This window comes from Neopsephotus bourkii, unplaced genomic scaffold, assembly GCF_033783945.1.
Source record: "Neopsephotus bourkii isolate Nb327-2 ecotype Australia unplaced genomic scaffold, CSIRO-AGI_Nbou_v1 NB_1433, whole genome shotgun sequence".
NCBI lineage: Eukaryota > Metazoa > Chordata > Aves > Psittaciformes > Psittacidae > Neopsephotus > Neopsephotus bourkii.
Window position 1 is genome coordinate 5,095,547 of NW_026901910.1, and position 18,191 is coordinate 5,113,737.

Sequence of the window (18,191 nt, forward strand, 5' to 3'; positions counted from 1 at the left end):
CCGGGGCTGGGCCGCGGAGCTCCGGAGCCTCTCCCGCTGCTGTCCGGGCCTGGTGAGGAGGTGACCGCGGTGCTGGTGCTGTGAGAGTCCCCGGGGTAGCGGGGATGGAATGAGGGGGGTTATCCGGTTGCCGGCCCTGCTCTCAGCGTCCGTTTAATGCGGTTCGTGCGGCGGTGTCAGTGGTGCGTGAGGGGGACGGGGCTCATGGGTGCAAGTTGAACGCTGGAGAAGCCGGGTTTGCACATTAATATCGCTTTATCAGTTATTTACCTCTATTGACAACAGTTTTGAGGCTTTACATCTGTTAATTTCCTGTTCTTTGTCGGTAACGGCTTGAAGGTGGGAATCAAAGTGAAAGGGGTCACTTCTGCTTCCCAGTCTGCCTGTCCCAGGGCATGCCTCACACTGTGAAGCACTCTTTGCCTGACTGGTGTTGCAATGGAGCAGTTGCATTCATTTTATGATCTCTTAGTTATCTCAGCGCCCTTGCCTTTAAATAAGCACATTCTCTATCGTTCCTCATCTGCGGTAGGCTACTTCGGGTTGTTGAAGGCCTCACTGCCGTTGCTCAGGAGCAGGCCAGGGTGAAGCATGGACTCCCTGGATCACATGCTGACCGACCCCCTGGAGCTGGGACCCTGCGGAGATGGAAGCAGGACCCGCATCATGGAGGACTGCATGCTGGGCACCACCAGGGTCAGCCTGCCTGAGGACCTTCTGGAGGATGTGAGTAGCGCTGCGGTGCTTTATCTCCACAGAGCCTTCATGAATGTGTTTAATTCTCTCTTATGGGGCTTACAGCAAACTGGGAGGAAGGGATTGTTTCTGACTGGCCTGGGGAAGAGCTCCAGCCTTCCTGTATCTGAAGGGGGCTACAGGGATGCTGGCGAGGGGCTCTGCATCAGGGGCTGTAGCGATAGGACAAGGGTGATGGGTTCAAACTGAAACAGGGGAAGTTCAGGTTAGATCCGAGGCAGTTCTTCCCTGTCAGGGTGCTGAGGCACCTCTTTACCACAGAGGAGTGGTGAATGCTCCATCCCTGGTGGTGTTCAAGGCCAGGTTGGACACAGGGGCTTGGAGCAAGCTGCTCTAGTGGAAAGGGTCCCTGCCTGTGGTAGGGGGTTGGAACTGGATGAGCTTTAAGGTCCTGTCCAACCCAAACCAGTCTGGGATTCTGGTTCTATGAAAGCATCTTTTAATACTGTTCTGATGCATTCTTTTTCTAGGTGACAATCTCCTTTACTTTAAAATTGCCTTGAAGAAAGTACTGTTGGTTTTGAGTTGACTGTCTTGTTGCTATTAGTATCATTAATTCCTTCTCTTTTCTCTTTATGCCCTGTTGTATTCTGTGTTTGGTGAGACGCTGCTGTAACTTCTGTTGCTTCACCCCAGAGAGCCTCGAGGGCTAGAGAATTGTCCAGGACATCGACTCATTTCCTTCACTCTTGTTTTCGGCTTTCTTTAGCCCGAGATCTTCTTCGAAGTCATCAGCTTGTCTACGTGGCAGGAGGTGCTGACGGATGCCCAGCGAGAGCACCTGAAGAAATTCCTGCCTCGCTTCCCTGAGAACAACCGGGAGCACCAGAACAAGCTCATCACCGCCTTGTTCAGCGGCGAAAACTTCCGCTTCGGGAACCCGCTCCACATCGCCCAGAAGCTTTTCCGTGGTCAGTGAGTGTAGCAAACACCGGGTGCTGTCGGGGTTCATGGCTCAGCTGGTGGCGAGGAACTGGGGTGCTTTTTACCTCTTCCAGATGGACACTTCAATCCCGAAGTGGTGAAGTACCGGCAGCTCTGTTTGAAGTCGCAGTACAAGCGGTACCTGAGCGCTCAGCAGCAGTACTTCTACCGACTGCTCAAGCAGATCCTTGCTTCCCGCAATGTGAGTGTCGTCGCTGCTTGAATTGGAAGTTTAAAGTGAAAGAGGGGAGATTGGGATTAGACATTAGGAAGTTCTTTACTATGAGGGTGAGATGAGCTCTTAGGCAGAAGCTCTTCCCTGTGAGGATGCTGAGGCGCTGGCACAGGGTGCCCAGAGAAGCTGTGGCTGCCCCGTCCCTGGCAGTGTTCAAGGCCAGGTTGGACACAGGGGCTTGGAGCAAGCTGCTCTAGTGGAAGGTGTCCCTGCCCGTGGGAGGGGGTTGGAACTGGATGAGCTTTAAGGACCCCTCCAACCAAAACCAGGCTGGGAATCTGTGCTTTCTTGTGTTTGGCAACAGATACGTTGTCTTCACAACAAAGCATCCTGGTATTTGTGCATTCACAATTCTCAGAGTTCTTTTCTTTCTGTGGGTTGTTGTTGGTTTTTTTTTGTGGCCTTTATAAGAATACCAGAATTGTTTGCAGATTTCAGGTTTTGAAACTCCCATAGCTCTTGTTTGTGTATAACATCTTTTTTCCATGCCCACGTCGTCCCGTTTCCTGCATTTACCGGTCTACACCTTGCTGTCCTATTAACAAGTTATTCTGGCTTCATTTTCTACTGTTTCTGTCATTCTGAAACAAGTGAGGTTGCCCAGTACGTACTTATATGAATTTCCCAGCTTCACTGGGCACCGGTGTGGAATAAATACAACCCCCTGATTCTGATGCCTGTAAATCCATGATCAAATCTTCCTTTGTGAATACTGTTCTCTGCTAACTGCTGAATATAGTCTCTGCATTGTAAATACCCACATAATTTCATTATGCTTAGACATTGAATCATACAGGGTGCGTGGATGGAGAGGAAAGCCTGTCTTTCCAAAACACCCCACAGTGATGTGGGAAAAAGAATGTGAAAGTGTGTAGGAATTCCGTGGAATCACAAAGTGTTTTGGATTGGAAGGGACTTCGCAGCTCATCCAGCTCTGGCAGGGACACCTTCCACTAGAGCAGGTTGCTCCAAGCCCCATCTAATTTGACCTTGAACACTGCCACGTTTTATCTGAGCAAAGTTATTTCCTCTGCAGCCATAAGGGGTGTAAAGTGTTTTCTTCAAAAGAGGCAGTGTTCCATGTCTGTGTTATGTATTTGACATGGAAGCTGCATAAGTGGATCTCAGAGCTGTGATTAGGTTCTTCTCAACAGTCCAGGTACAGTGACAGGGAGTTACTGCCATGTGTGCACAGGAAGGTGTGGGATTTTCATCTTGCCTTTTTCCTCTTTTTAATATTGGTCTAAAATGCTGGTGTTAGCATCAAATGCGTGGCAGATGCTGATACTGCTTGAGGGCTGCCACTTCATAAAGAACTCAGGTATTTACCACACGTTAAACTTGCTGAAAGCATGAGTTGAGCTTCTCTGTTGTGGATTCCAACGCTATAGCTGAGGCAGCTAACATGACATGTATCTCATCTTCCAGTACTTGCTGGAATTAGCCAGGAAAGGAGGCCCTGAGATGACCATGAGGAGGAAGCACTTCTCACCCACCTATGACTCGGAAGAACGGGACAGGCGGACACATCGGCGCTACCTGAAGATTCTGAGGGAAGTGAAAGAGGAGTGTGGAGACACCACCTTGTCTTCTGATGAAGAAGGTAATGCCTGCATTGAGCTGAAGACTAGAGGTATGGAGGGAGAGCAGCAGATCTTGATGTGGGAACAGTGTCTTTGATAGAAGGACGGAAACTGGACTCCACTTTGATTGGCTGTGGTAATAAGGATTAATGTAGATTGGTGTTAGGAATTTTAGAGACATATTTATTTCTCTGGTTTAGATCTAAGTGCCTGGCCTCCGAGTTCTCCGTCACGTTGCCCAAGTCCACCAGTTCCTCTGAGAGTGATCCCCACATTGTCAACCTTGGACATGAAAACAGCAGGTGAGAACCAAACTAGGGGTTGGTACAAATTTAGGGGTGAGAATGACTTTGAGAGCCTGCAAGAATCAGTCTGAAAATCGATGGTTTGATGGGAAATGTTGTAGTGCTTCATTTTTGCAGTCTCCAAAGGAGATGGCTCTTCCAGTTTAATCTTGTTGGCTCGTCCTATTGAATCTTGTTCTCCTTGGAAGGCTACTGATTTCTCTGTTATATGTTGCCTTTAATGTCTGAGGTATTAGCATAGTCCAGTTAGAAATATCTTGGTGTATGTGTCACTGTAATCAAGTCTGCAAACCTTTCATGTGGCACTGCTGGTTCTTGCTTCTGTTCACTTCCATACTTGCATCAGCAATGAAATCTGATGAACCAAGGAAGAAAGTATTGAAATAAATTGATTCAAAGAAATTGGAGTAAGGAAAATTTTGTCATTGAAATTTAAGGGTTGGTTGAAGTGGGAATGGACAGAAAATGGCATTCTGAGAAGTGTCTCACTGTGCACATAACCCGAATAACATGTTGTTTCCCTGCAGACAAGATAGAAATTGGGGAGAATGATGTGAAGATGATGCTGAAGAAACACCATGAGAAACGAAAACGGCACCCTGTAAGATGTTACAGACTTTGGGGGGTGGGACTGCATTTTACCTCTTAGTCTTCTATCTGTTAGCCATAGAGCCCAGGGTACTTGTGGGTGGCAAAATGATTGCTGCTTCTTTGGGGTTCAGAGTAGCATCCTTCAGCCCTTTATTGTAACGTGTATTTAGATGCACTTCAGCACCTGGGTTATCTTCTGTACCCTTGTTGTTAGCTTCACACGCTTTGTCCTTTCCCAGTTTTCATTTCTGTCCCATTGTCCTGTGCAGGACCACCCTGATCTAGTTACAACAGACATAACTCTTGAGGACATCATGACCCGAGTGAATGCTGGCAGGAAAGGTTCCTTAGCAGGTCAGTGCCTTGGACACCAGAATTGTGTACCACAGGGTATCCTGTGTGTAGGAAGAGCTCAGAGGGATCTAGTCTTGATGGACTGTTGTATCCTTTTGCTCTTCACATAGCTGCTGACCATGCTGTGGTTGGGAGTTGCTCCATTTCAGTAGCTCAGAGCCAGCTCCAGTTCCCACTGAAGGTGTATTCAGCTAATTGATGACATGTCATTTTTATCTCTGCTCTCAGCAGCTCCTTTGCCTTTCTAATTTCATATAAAAACTAAAGGTTTTCTATTAAATCAGAGTGCAATCAAGGGAAAGCCAAAGATTCATGGAAATGACTGGGAAGATGGAATAAATGATGTGTGAATGAGTGCTACCTACATTTCTGAATGGATGTTTAAATATATAGTTTACGACTCTCATTGAAATATGCTAAGAAGCTTTTTAATTATCCTTTTACATCTAAAGCTTTATTTGACCTTGCAACCCTCAAGAAAAAAGTGAAGGAAAAGGATGAGAAGAAGAGAAAAAAGCTGAAGATTATTAAATCCGAGGTGGAAGATTTGGCTGACTCTCTTAGCAACGCAGATGGGATCCCGTCAATGTCTCAGGATCCTTCCCCCATCCCCTTGTCATCTGTCAAAGAGGAGTAAGTGCTTCATAGGGCCCTGAGAGCCTGAGGGTGGAGAGAGCAGCAGATGTTGGAGTTCAGTTTTCTGTGGGACTTCTGTAGGGTTTGGGTTTGTGTAGCTTGTGAAATGTGTAGCTTTTATTGCTGTATATGAAGGTGAATATTTACTCGGGGAACTTCCTCTGCTTGTGCTCTCTTTCATTTGCAGACCTCTCGAAGAGATGAAGCCATGCCTTGGAATAAATGAAATCTCTTCCAACTTCTTTTCCCTTCTTTTGGAGATACTGTATCTGGAAGGACCTGCTACTCTTTCTGTTGTAAGGAACCACCCACTTATCTAGGAACCTTTGCAGGGGATAGAGGGGTTTATGGCTGTGTAATGGTGATACTCCTTCAGAGCTGTCCCACATGAAGATGAAACCCTTTGGGAGTGCACACCACATCCTGTTGTGAACATAAATTTAGTCAGTTTAATCTGTAAGTCTTTCCATACCTGTTCTTTAGATCATGGTTAGATACATTCTGTATGTGAAAGGCAGAGATGGCGGGGAAGTTTCTTCCCCTTTGTGGTGTCTGTTGCCTGAAATACCTTGTGATGGTTACTTGAAAATGCCAGGTGATTATTTTCATACCTAAAAGTCTCTTTGTCCCCTGGCTGTGTTCAGCTCTTTTCTACTCAAACAGCCATAAAGTGTGAGACCTTTAATCGAGTATTTCTTTTTCTCTTCAGCTTGAAGATAAAGTTCTAGATTGGCAATCTTCTCCTGCCAGCGCACTAAATAACTGGTTCTCCTTTGCCCCTAACTGGTCTGAACTGGTGTTACCTGCCTTACAGTACTTGACGGGTGACAGCAGAGGTGAGAATGGCTGTTAACAATACTCATGATGCTTGTACCTCAGTTCTAACCAGGGCTGGTTTATATTATAGTCATAGAATGGTTTGGGTTGGGAAGGACCTTAAGCTCATCCAGTGCCAACCCTCTGCCACCTCACACTAGACCAGGTTGCTCCAAGCCCTGTCGAACACTGCCAAGGATGAGGCATTTACCAGTCCTTTGGGCAATCTGTGCTAGCTCAAATCAATGTTTAATTCATCACAACAATAAATCATTGTACTGTTGACAGTGTTTCTGTGATAGGCTTCATGGCTGACATTTCTTGCTTGTGGCAGGCCTGTTTTGCGTGTGGATAGTAGATAAGACCCAGTTTGATTCCCGAGTATGCAGAAACGTGTGTGAAAGTGCCTCTGGACAGTTTATCCCCCTCAGATCACACACTTCAGGTGGAAGCTTTGAAGCAGGAAGAAATGAGTTGTCTTTGGAGATGATAAAACATAAACTAGATGATGCCTTGAGCAACCCCCTGGAAGCATGTAGTTGGCTTTGACCTGAGGCTCAAGCTACAGGTGTTCCTTTCAAACTACCCTGTGGTTCTCACTTGCTTAGTGGGAAGTTTTAAAGGGATAGACAGTGTAGATTGTAGTGGCCTTTGGAGCAAGAATATTTTATGTTCTCTGTAATACTGGTGAATACTCTAAACCCTGAGTTTGCTTCCCATGAGCCTAGGAACAGTTACCACACAGTAACAGTTCCTGATGTCTCACAGCATAAACAGCATCTCACTGAAAGACTCATTATCCTGTTGTGTCCTTTTCTTGTGTTACTCACTGTTACTGTGAGATGTTTACCTCCCCTTTGGACAAGTCTAAATGTAGAGATGCCCTTCACTTTGCTTTATCTGTCCTTATGAGCATAACTCAACAGCTTGCACTGCCACAGTAGGATCTGGGGGTTGGATGACTGTATGATGTCTCTGACACGGGCACTTTTCATTGTAGATGTTCCTTCCAGCTTCTCCCCTTATGTTGAATTCAAGGAGAAAACCCAGCAGTGGAAATTGCTTGGTGAGTATTTCATGTTCTGTGATTTCTACTCTAGTACAGGTTTGTTCTCTTCAGGACTCTACTTTTCAGACAGATCTGTTAATTCGTTGGTTGGACCTTTTCCTTTAGCTGGGCACAGATGTGGTTTGGATCACGAGCAGCAGACAGAGAAGTAGTGAGCAAAGGCACTGGACTGTATTTCTTTATGTCACTGACCTAACAGTAACACTCTTCATGTTTTCCTTCTGTGGAGCATCCCTTCTGGTTGTTCTGAGTAATTATTAATTCTTACAAATGAATTAAGCTCCTCTGTGGAGCAAACTGGTGCTGTTCTCATTCTTAGAAACTAAAGAGCAAACTGATAATCAACATGCCTAGGCTCGTACTGGCTGAATTACAGATGGCTTGTGGTTATGTTTGTTCATTTAGCTACTAGCAAGAGTTTTCCATTCTTAACTATAACAATTCTAGCAATCAGATTGATAGGTTTCAAGTGGCAGAGATTTGGAGTCAGGAAGCAATTCCTCTGGTCCCTGTCACAGTTTTTGGTGGAGGTTATGTAGGAATGTGTTTCGTGCTCCTGGACTCAGTGACTCGAGTTATTTGGGGAGAAGGAGCCATCTGCAAGTATTAGGTGGCTGTGACTCAAACAGTGCCTTGCCCGCTATGCAGGGAGTTGAAACAGGGTCCTTTGTACCAACACGGGAGAATAACAGGGTTTTAGCACTTTTGTACACCCTGGATGTCTTTAGGTGTTGAAATTGGAGCATCTGTGGTGTGGGAGATGCCTTGTGACTGGTGGAGCATAGAGAGGGGAAAGCAGTAAGAGGTGGCTTTATAACAAATAAAGGACTTATGTTTCCTATTTTCCCTGATTTCTTGGACTAGGTACGTTCCAAGATCATGAGAAGGAGTTGGCAGCACTGTTTCAGCTCTGGCTGGAGACCAAAGACCAGGCTTTTTTCAAAGTGAGTCAGAAACGTTATTGCCTTCCCCAGCACAAAACCTGGCAGGGTTATATCCAACACTGACATTTCTCTGCTTTCTGGTAGGAAAATGAAGACAGCTCAGATGCCACGATGCCAGTTCCCAGAGTGTAAGTAACTAATACTGCTTGGCAGCTTCTGCAGTGTGCATTGCAGCTGTGAAGTTTGGTCCTTGCCCCTCTGGATCTGAAGGGCTGGTTGCTTAAAGTGATTTCACATCATGGGGCAGGAGGGAACTTGCTAGTGTGATGGTATAAATGCAGTAGCTTCACAAAACCAACTGGTTTTCTCCAGGTTTGCATGTATTATCAGAGCAAGCCTGTAATCTAACTTATGTCCTGGTGAGGAGACTATTTCCAGTCCTGGCTTACCTTCAGGTAGCACATAGAGCATATGTTAAGATATCTTTATATAATCATTAATGCTTTCAGAAACTGGTCGGATTTGCAGAAAGCATGAGGTGACTCATCCTTTGGGATGTTCTTTGGGACTGTTGTTGCTCAGAACTGATGGTGACCTTTGTTTCAGAAGGACTGACTACGTAGTCCGCCCTAGCACTGGAGAGGAGAAACGTGTGTTTCAGGAGCAGGTAAGAAGAAAATCCTCTTGATTTTAAATGCACATATGGAAACAAATGGCCACTGAAGAGAACTGATATGGGATGGCAGTTTTATACTCTACACAGACTTTGTTAATGCAGTTTCTTCTGTCTTGAAGTAAGTATCTAGGCCTTAATTACAACTTGCTAACATAGACTGGCTGCTCACTTCAAAACCATCTGTATTTCCAGTGAGTACTGGGCAAAATTCATTTAAATGGGTAGTGCCAACCTTTCAATCTCTTATTCTATCCCCCAGCATATGAGAATGACTTGTCTCTAGAAGTGTTGAGCACTTAGGAGTGCAAGCAGAAGACAAGTGGCCATAAGTGCACCCAAGCACTTAGTTATCTTTTATATCTTAGTAGGTGCAAGCTGGAAAACCCTTGGAAATCTCTTTTACCACATTACAGGAGGAAGAAAGGGCTTCCTGTTGCTGGGGAAAGGGTGTTTGGTAGGCAGGTGTGGCACCTCCCCAGTCTGTGCAGCTGCTTAACAATGAACCCCATGTATTGCACTGCACACTTTGGTTAGGTGGTGCTTTTGTCTTGTTGAAGTAGTCTGTGGTCCACAGTAAGTTTATGCAGTAGTGTTTGAGCCTTTAACTTTTAAAAAAGCTTGTTTTCTATCCTTTCTATTACTTCTAAAAGCTTTTTCTTATCGTTCTAGAGAATGATAATAACTGAAATATAAACGTGGCAGAAGCCTTAAGACTTTGCTCTTTGTGTTTCCTGCTAAATCCAGTCCTCTTGTTCCCAAACACAGGAGCGTTACCGTTACAGCCAGCCCCACAAAGCCTTCACTTTCCGTATGCATGGCTTTGAGTCGGTTGTTGGTCCTGTGAAGGGGGTGTTTGACAAGGAAACCTCCTTAAACAAGGCCCGAGAGCATTCCCTGCTGCGCTCGGACAGACCAGCGTACGTCACCATCTTGTCCCTTGGTAAGGTGATGGCCAGGAAGAGGTGTTTCAGGATGAAAGAGGCTCCTTGACTCCCCAAATGAGTTTAGGAGTCTGCATTATAAAGGGAAACAGTGGGCAGAATGGGGTGATGTAAGTGAAGAAGAAATAAATTATATGGAATAGAGGTGATGGAAGTTCTTCCATGTGAGGGTGGTGAGGCACTGGAAATGGGTTGCCCAAAGAAGTGGTGAATGCTCCACACGTTGCAGTGTTCAAGGCCAGGTTTTGCAGAGCCTTGAGTGATACGGTGTAGTGTGAGGTGTCCCTGCCCATGGCAGGGGGTTGGGACTGAACAATCATAAGGCCCTTTCCAACCCAAACCATTCTATGGTTCTATGAAGTGCTGAGAACAGGAATAACTGGAAAGCATCTATATGCTGCTGTTGATCTGAGAGAAAATGGGAAGTGGAGGAGAGAGTCTCCACTCCAAGACTCGGTTAACTGGAAAACAACAAGTGGTGGTTTCAGTTCCCTGAAGTCATTCTGGGGTTCAGTTCCCAAGTTCACCACTCCTAGCACAAAGCTGGCACGGTGGATGTACTTTAAAAAGGTCCTTTATAATCTCTGCTCATACCTCTGAGGGATCACGGGGACTAGATGTTAGTGAGCACTGCGAGAGCAGGGGTAAGAAGGCAATACCCAAATGTATCTGCTGAAGTACCTGGATGCAGCTGCAGGTTTTAAGCTCTGACTTTGTGTTTCAGTTCGTGATGCTGCGGCTCGCCTTCCTAATGGAGAAGGAACTCGTGCTGAAATCTGTGAGCTGCTTAAAGATTCCCAGTTCTTGGCTCCTGATGTCACAAGTGCTCAAGTAAGTTCGTATTTATGTCTGGCCTCAGACAGATTCTCCTTTAAATACACTGCACACACTCAGGCAGTGCTCAGTAGCTAAGGCTTGATGATTTTGTCCTGCTTTGGTTAGGAAAAGGGAGCTATGTATTACTCTGTGCTGCTGCAAGCCTGCACCAAACTCAGGATGATAGAAAAAGCAGCTAGAAAAGCCATAGAATTAGCATTGTGCCATCAGAAACAGTTGATTTTCAGAGCTTTTAGCTTCAGTGGAAGCTCCATTTAACCCAAGGTGGCAAACAGCTCCCTGTGCTGCTGCTCTCAGTCAGTTCTTCCTCAGATGAGAACTGCTAGCAGCTTACTGAGGTTTTACTTTGCTGTTTGTGCCTTTTGGCTAGCCCAAGCAGAGACATAATGCTGTGAATCCTGCGCTTTCAGGTTAACACTGTTGTTAGTGGTGCTCTGGATCGACTGCACTATGAGAAGGATCCCTGTGTGAAATACGACATTGGACGCAAGTTGTGGATCTACCTGCACCGGGACAGGAGTGAGGAAGAGTTTGGTAAGTCCAGTCTTCCAAAGCAGTGTGTCAGTTTGAAGTATTTATGTGTAAAATAGGATCCTCTGTGCAGTGTATGTATACTCACAACTTCTTGTGTGCCAGCTTTTTCAGGCTAATTTGACTTGGTATTTTTACTCTGCGCTATTGCATGACTGTGTGTGTTCAGTTTCTTGTCTGAAGATGAACTAACACTTGTGAACCAGCCTCTCTTAAATCAGTTTGCTCATGTCCAGGAGCTCTAACCGTTCATTTGGATTTGCAGAACGGATCCACCAGGCTCAAGCTGCTGCAGCAAAGGCCAAGAAAGCTCTTCAGCAGAAGCCAAAACCTCCAGCTAAAATGGTAAATCAGGTTTGCACAGATGCTTCTGGGATGGAGAAGGAGATAGGGGCTTCATTTAATCCTTAAATTCTACATCCATAGTGACTGGTGAAAATCACACATTTGAGTTGTTGATTCATTATAGGTATGAATGTCTGGTCTAGCACCAGTGCACAAAGAGGGAAGGAGGGAACTTTGCTCCTCCAGCTCCCGCTGTTATCCTCACTGCTGTCAACAGAGAGGTCAATGGTATTCATTTGTGCTCTTTATCTTAGGGATGGCCTTTCAGATCTCATTTTGAGGTTAATCTGTAGCAGAGTGTGTGAAACACATTTTGTGCTCTCCCCCTTGCTGTGCTGAAGCTGTGAGGGTTTGGATGTCTTTTTGTTGGTTTTGATATCAAATACCAGTAAAGTAATTGCTGTTGGCAGATTAACTGAGGTGGAAATGTGCACCTTAGCAATGTTTGTCACTGCTGAGATGCACTTTTCCCTGAGGACAGGAGCAGCCAAACTCACTATCCCACTTGTGGCTGCAGTTAAGGGTGGCAGACATGTGTGAGGTCAGGATATAGCACTGGAGCCTCAATCATAGCCATACAGAGCTCATTAAAGTGCTCAGCTCACTCAAACCCATTTTGGGGAGGACCTTCACTCTTGACATGGTTTCTTTGCAGAAGTCCAGCAGCAAGGAGAGTTCGGTGAAAGCAGGCCCCAGCAGCACATCAGAGCCCAGCCAGCTGAACCTGAGTGACTCCAGCATGCCACCAACTCCTGTGACTCCCGTGACACCAACTGCACCAGCATTACCAGCAACACCTATTTCACCCCCTCCAGTGTCTGTGGTTAGCAAGAGCGTATCTAGTGCTGCATCAGAGCCGGCAAAACCCAGCCAAAGGTATTTCTGCTGTCTCATGCATCACTTGTGAATGTTGCTGCTCCTTTCTCAGTCATTTCTACTTCTTTGCTCACCTACTGGCTTTATCTTCCCCATAGTGTCCTTCTGGTATCATCCCCTACCATGCCACAGCTGGGGACATTGCTTTCCACAGCCCAGAGCTCACAGCCCGGGCCACAGGCACCTCCCACCCGGGTGGTCAGTCACACCACGTCCTCAGGGCTGCCGCAGGTCCGGGTGGTCACTGCCCAGTCCAGCCTCCCAGCCGTGTCTCAGCAAGCCCCAGTGGTAACCCAGCAGCAGCAGCCTACATCAGTGCCTCAGATCCGTGTTCCAGCTACAGCCACGCAGACCAAAGTGCTCCCTCAGGTGAGTTTGGCTGTGTGGAAGTGGTGAGTAACTCTGACTCCTGATCTTGACTGCTTCTTGTGTTTTGGTGTGGTGTTTTTCACTTGGAGTGAGCAGTACAGGAAAAAGTCCATAGAACTTGCAAGCTAAATCACAATATAAAGAAGAATTAGACTGTTAGTATTGCGTTAGTGCACTCACAGGCTGCCTGTGTGTCTTGCTGTAGGCAGTGATGACTCTCCCAGTGAAAACTCAAACCAGCCCAGTGCAGGTGCAAAGACCAGGAAGCTCCGTGACAGGACAGACAGGCATCACTGTGACAGGACTGTCTGCAGCACCCAGTCCTGCTGTCAAGCCAGTAACCAGCTCTCCAGGCAGTTCTGCTGCAAGCACGTCCTCCACCACTGTCATCCAGAATGTGGCTGGCCAGAACATCATCAAGCAGGTGAGAGGGAGAGACAAGGAGTTTGGCTCTGCAACCCAGTTGTTTCCTGTTTGCCATGGCAGATGTGATAGCAGATGTGAAAAGATAAAGCTGTCGTGAGCCCCAGTGCTGTATGAATTGATTTACCATGCTGCACATTTAGATAGCTGTTGGTCTGGTGTGTTAAGAGCCTGTACAGTATAGGGTACAGATGTATCCTGGTTTTGGCTGGGATATTAATTTTCCTCCTAATAGCTAGTGGTTTGGCTTTAGTCTGAGAGTAAAGTCGATAACATGCTATCAGTGTGTTAGTGCAGGTTCTTTAATGAACCATCTTCACATGTTCCTCATCTTGTTTGGAAATCAGCTCCACGGTATTCCAGGTTGGATATGGTTTGGGGAATGCCATCTGATAGTCAACCAAAACTGTTTTCAGCAGCATACCTGAGTGCTGGCATGATTTTGCTTCAATTCCAATGGGAGCAGACACCATCCTACAGGGAAGTTCTACTTGGTCTGCATCCTGGTTTGATACAGCCAGTGCTCTGGTCTCTTCCAGGTGGCTATCACAGGGCAGCTTGGCATGAAGACCCAGCCTGGAAGTGGCATCCCCCTCACAGCGACCAACTTTCGGATCCAGGGGAAGGATGTGTTGCGCCTCCCTCCATCCTCCATCACCACCGATGCCAAGGGCCAGACTGTGCTGCGGATCACCCCGGACATGATGGCCACGCTGGCCAAATCTCAAGTCACTACAGTCAAACTGACTCAGGACCTCTTCACGGCAGCTGCAGGAAGCAGCACCAGTGGGAAAGGCATCTCTGCAACCTTGCACGTGACGTCCAATCCTGTCCAGACTGCTGATTCTCCAGCCAAGACGAGCACGGCCACATCTGCCTCTTCCAGCCCAGCTGGAAGCACGGTGGTTAAAGTGACTCCTGACTTAAAGACTGCAGAGCCAACAAGCTCTGCTTTCCGACTCATGCCTGCGCTGGGCATGACTGTGGCAGATCAGAAGAGCAAAGCCATCACTACGGTGGCATCCACTGAGGCCAAGCCAGCTGCTACCATAAGAATCGTGCAGGGGCTGGGGGTGATGCCCCCAAAAGCTGGGCAGACTATTACTGTAGCTACTCACACTAAGCAAGCACCCTCCTCCTCAGCAGTGAGCGTGCCTGGCACAGTCCATACCTCAGCTGTCTCCTTACCAACCATGAGTGCCACAGTGTCCAAGGCAGTTGCTGTGGCCTCGGGAGCTGCTGGGACTCCCATAACCATAGGCACAGGAGCCACTGCTGTGCGGCAGGTACCGGTCAGCACCACAGTAGTATCTACATCCCAGGCAGTAAGTAATGCTCATGTTTTTCTGGAGGTGGGTGAGAAAGGGCAATGCTGATATATGGTGGTTTGGGTCTGAAAACCATCCACAAGGTACTGTGGAAGCTGGGTCTGTAACTAGGTTTGTGGTGGTGGAATTACAGCTAAATGCTGGATGACCAGGAAACAGCTATGTCTTCCCTCTGAAATAAACTTTGCTTATCTGTACCTTGTGCAGCTCAGCTTTGCACCTCTGAAATCGTTTCCCTTGGAGTGGTGCCAGAACTAGAAGTGCTTCTTACATTTAATGCCATTTTAATGCCCAGAGCAGAAGGCACCGTAAATTGCATCATGAAAGCTGCATTACAATAGCTTCCTAAGGGTAAAAGCCATGGATACAGTGATCCTTCCCAGAGAAATAGTGTGCCAAGATGCTGCAGGTTTTCAGGGCTGTGAAGATGGAGGTGAATTGCAATGAGCCTGAAATGGAGCCCAGATTCCCTCAGCAAAGCCGCTGTTGGTTTCAACTCCCAGGGCTCCTAAAAAGCAAGCTGAGCAGTAATTGCATGTTGTCAGGCAGTTTCTCCCATGGCTCCTCATGTGTTCTTCAACTTCTCTAGGGGAAGCTGCCAGCACGGATAACAGTGCCTCTGTCAGTGATCAGCCAGCCAGTGAAAGGCAAGAGCGTGGTGACTGCGCCCATCATCAAGGGCAACCTCGGGGCCAAGTGAGTACTTTGCATCCAGTAGTTTGGCTTTAGAAATAGGCCTGGGGGGGTCTGTGTTCAGCAGGCTCCTGGGGAATAGAAGGTGGAATAGACCTGCAGTCTCTTATTAGGTCCATTGGCTGCAAGAACTGAAGGAATATGGTGTCTGGCTATGAGAACAGTCTTAGTTTAGGTGCCCTGAGACATACACTAGCAAATACACTGAGGAAAAATTGATCTTTGCCTTGAAGCTAGCTATTAGATTAGTTCTGTGTTTTGGAACAAGAATTAACCTGGTGACAGACCTAAAACCACATGTAAACTGAAGGCATCTCTGCTAAAGAAACCAGGGATGCGTGAACTGCCTCAGTGAAAATCCCCCTGGCATTCAGATACTGAAGTCTTTCCCTTTATTCTTCCATAAATTCTGGTTATGTTTCCCTTAGCTAATATTTGAAGGCAGAATTCTTCATGCTTGGCTATTTCTGTGTTCCTTCAGAAGCACTGTGGTCAAATCAGTGTAACCCAGAGATGTGCATGGTGCAGAACTGGGGTATAACTCATGTGATAAAGTAATTAAAATAGCAATAAACTTGTTTATTGGCCAGTTTTGTGGGGAAAACATTACTTAAAATCATTAATAAATCAAAGAAGTAACTTTCATCCCGTAGCAAGTGAAAAACGACGTGTGCATATAAAAGACTTACCCTGCTGTGCTGTTCACTAACCATTCCAAATTCCCCTTCCTTAGCATCAGTGGCTTAGGAAGAAACATCATTCTGACTACGATGCCAGCAGGGACAAAACTGATCGCTGGGAACAAGCCTGTGAGTTTCCTGACTGCACAGCAGCTCCAGCAGCTCCAGCAGCAAGGCCAGGCCACGCAGGTAATGGCAGTTGGACGGAGGGTTTTCATTTGCTTTATTAGGATGTAGCATTTCCATGAGGATTTAACACTTTGACACGTGGCGTTCCATACAAAGTACAGGTAGACAGCATTAGCGCCTGCATTAAGCATGTGCAGTGCATCATCTCCTTCACCTTCCCTCCATCCATGTATGGGTTTTGAAGTGCTGATAGTATAATGAAAGTAAACCCAAAACTCCTGTTCCCAGCTGCTTGAAGGATTGCTTGTAGACGTACTTTGCCTTCTGTGCATCACCATCTCTGGAAGAAACCACATCACTGCCTCAGTATCCATCTTAATGTGTGGAGACTGAAGTGTTCTGTAATTCAGTGAATTAAATCTTCATAGATGGCTGCTAGAAACAAGTCTGATAAGTGAACTATCCAATGCATCCAAGCCCTTCCTTTAGAAAACCTGTAAAAGCAGCTGACATGTAGGTTTTTATTCCAACTAGTTTTTAGGTCTCCAACTCTAATCCTGAAATCTCTTCCCACCCTCCCACATGAACAGTGGATGGAGTGATCTCCTTGTGACATCCTCTGTTCTTGATGTGTTTTGGTGTTTGCTCTTGTTCATCGATGTGAAGGTCTGCTGGCAGCAGAAGCAGACGATGTGCTTCAGAGCGTGACACGAGTGCAGTGTGTCAGCTAGGTTGTTCTTGACATGAGCTGAGTTTTTCCCTTTCCATTTCAAACAGGTGCGAATTCAAACAGTTCCAGCCTCCCACCTCCAGCAGGGAACGGTGTCTGGCTCCACTAAAGCAGTTTCCACTGTGGTTGTGACAACAGCTCCATCTCCAAAACAGACCCAAGACCAGCTATGAACACTGGTTAGAGAACAGATCGCTGTCCAAGAGCATCGCTGAGACCACTGTCACCCTCCATCCCACCACCCAAGACAGCTTAACCACAGCCATAGCGAGGGATGGGACTGAATTCTGTCATGTTGCCTGTCTGGAGTCAGCATTGTGATGTCTAGGTAGCAATCCACAGCAAGAGATGCTGTACCTACAGAACAAAATGTTCCAGTTTGGATACATAGAGCCAAATTTGGTGTCATTGATTGTTAAAGGAACATCTTCCTTTCCTTTGGTCTCTTCCTGTCCAAGGGGCTTTTTGTGAATAGCATTTCTGTGCATTCTGGGTTGTAGACAAAGCACATGAGTGTGGTCCTTCCTTAAGCAGGGAAATGTGTTTGGAAGGGGCTATTCAGTGGCTTTTCAGATTCCTGGAGAAGATGCTCCTTTTGCTGGAGTCAATATAGGTGACTTAGGCTGGTGGCTCAGGCACCAGTTTGGAACATGGCCTGGAAGTAGACCCCTGATGCATTCAGCATCCTATTTATAGACTTTTAAAGTAGCTCTCCCCAGTTCCTGAGCTCGGACTCCTTTTGAACAAATCCTGCTTCCATGTCAAAGGCAGGATGAGAGTCAAGACGGTTTATGGCTGTAATAAAGCGGAGTAACCATGGTGAGGAGTGGAGGAGATAGAGGAAGTCATGGGATGAGCAAGTCTGGCAGCAGATGCAGTGGAAACGTTCACCAGAAGGATCCTCCTTTACTGTCTTCAACAAATAAACCCTTCTTCAGTCAAAACAGACTGCAGCTGGTTATAAAAGTATGGCACGTGCTTTCAGCTATAGCCAGCATGTGGTATCTTGGGCTCGGCAGGAATATTTTAACCCATGATCCTGGCCTTTAGTTTTGGTTTTACTTTGCAGTTTTATCTCTATGTAAACTTGTTTGAAGTTGGCACATCCCAGAGATGAATTTGGGGCTGTTCTGACGTGTCCTTGGAGTGAGATCAGAAGATGTGTTGGACCAGGAGAAGAATGAAAGTGCAGAAAGCCTCGCAGATCTCTTTGCCACCTCCTTTTGGTTTTGTACAGCTTGTTTTTTGTGTACAATGACTGTCTGGCTTGCCAAGGGCTAATAGATTGTCCATCTTCTCTGTAAGATGGTTTTTAACCTGGTTTGTAGTCTTTTTTTCTTCACCTGTGTGGTTTGCTCTGAATTATGTGTGATTGAATATAATTACTGAAAGAACCCAGTCTTGGAGTTCAGCACTTTCCCAGTGCTGGGCTGGGGCTGTGTCCTGCACAATACCTAACCTACTTCAGGGCTAGGTTGGA

General features: G+C 46.5%; 2 protein-coding genes across 3 annotated transcripts in view; one reads left to right on the forward strand and one right to left on the reverse strand.

The window, feature by feature from the left end:
* The window catches only part of ZBTB44 (zinc finger and BTB domain containing 44), a 398,215-nt gene that overhangs the window by 311,032 nt on the left and 68,992 nt on the right, over positions 1–18,191 (reverse strand). The window lies entirely within an intron of this gene.
* NFRKB (nuclear factor related to kappaB binding protein) lies at positions 578–17,135 on the forward strand. Of its 2 annotated transcripts, none has more exons than XM_061368568.1 (25): positions 578–726; positions 1,466–1,667; positions 1,755–1,882; positions 3,344–3,518; positions 3,699–3,800; positions 4,331–4,404; positions 4,664–4,748; positions 5,201–5,381; positions 5,572–5,680; positions 6,094–6,220; positions 7,201–7,266; positions 8,134–8,213; positions 8,298–8,341; positions 8,760–8,820; positions 9,595–9,769; positions 10,495–10,601; positions 11,018–11,141; positions 11,404–11,483; positions 12,139–12,359; positions 12,458–12,728; positions 12,934–13,152; positions 13,691–14,476; positions 15,069–15,175; positions 15,906–16,041; positions 16,759–17,135. In XM_061368568.1, exons 1-25 carry the CDS (start codon positions 592–594, stop codon positions 16,882–16,884), a joined length of 3,921 nt encoding a protein of 1,306 aa, XP_061224552.1. In that variant the 5' UTR covers positions 578–591; the 3' UTR covers positions 16,885–17,135. The 2 variants fall into 2 exon arrangements, with proteins under 2 accessions (XP_061224552.1, XP_061224554.1); XM_061368570.1 differs by having other exon boundaries at positions 8,763–8,820.

Bases quoted from the DNA above. Each gene is read 5' to 3' on its own strand.
- NFRKB (XM_061368568.1), top strand. From the start codon at position 592: ATGGACTCCCTGGATCACATGCTGACCGACCCCCTGGAGCTGGGACCC. The intron at 13,153-13,690 runs GTGAGAGGGAGA...GGTCTCTTCCAG, and splicing joins GCCAGAACATCATCAAGCAG to GTGGCTATCACAGGGCAGCT. The intron at 15,176-15,905 runs GTGAGTACTTTG...CCCCTTCCTTAG, and splicing joins AAGGGCAACCTCGGGGCCAA to CATCAGTGGCTTAGGAAGAA.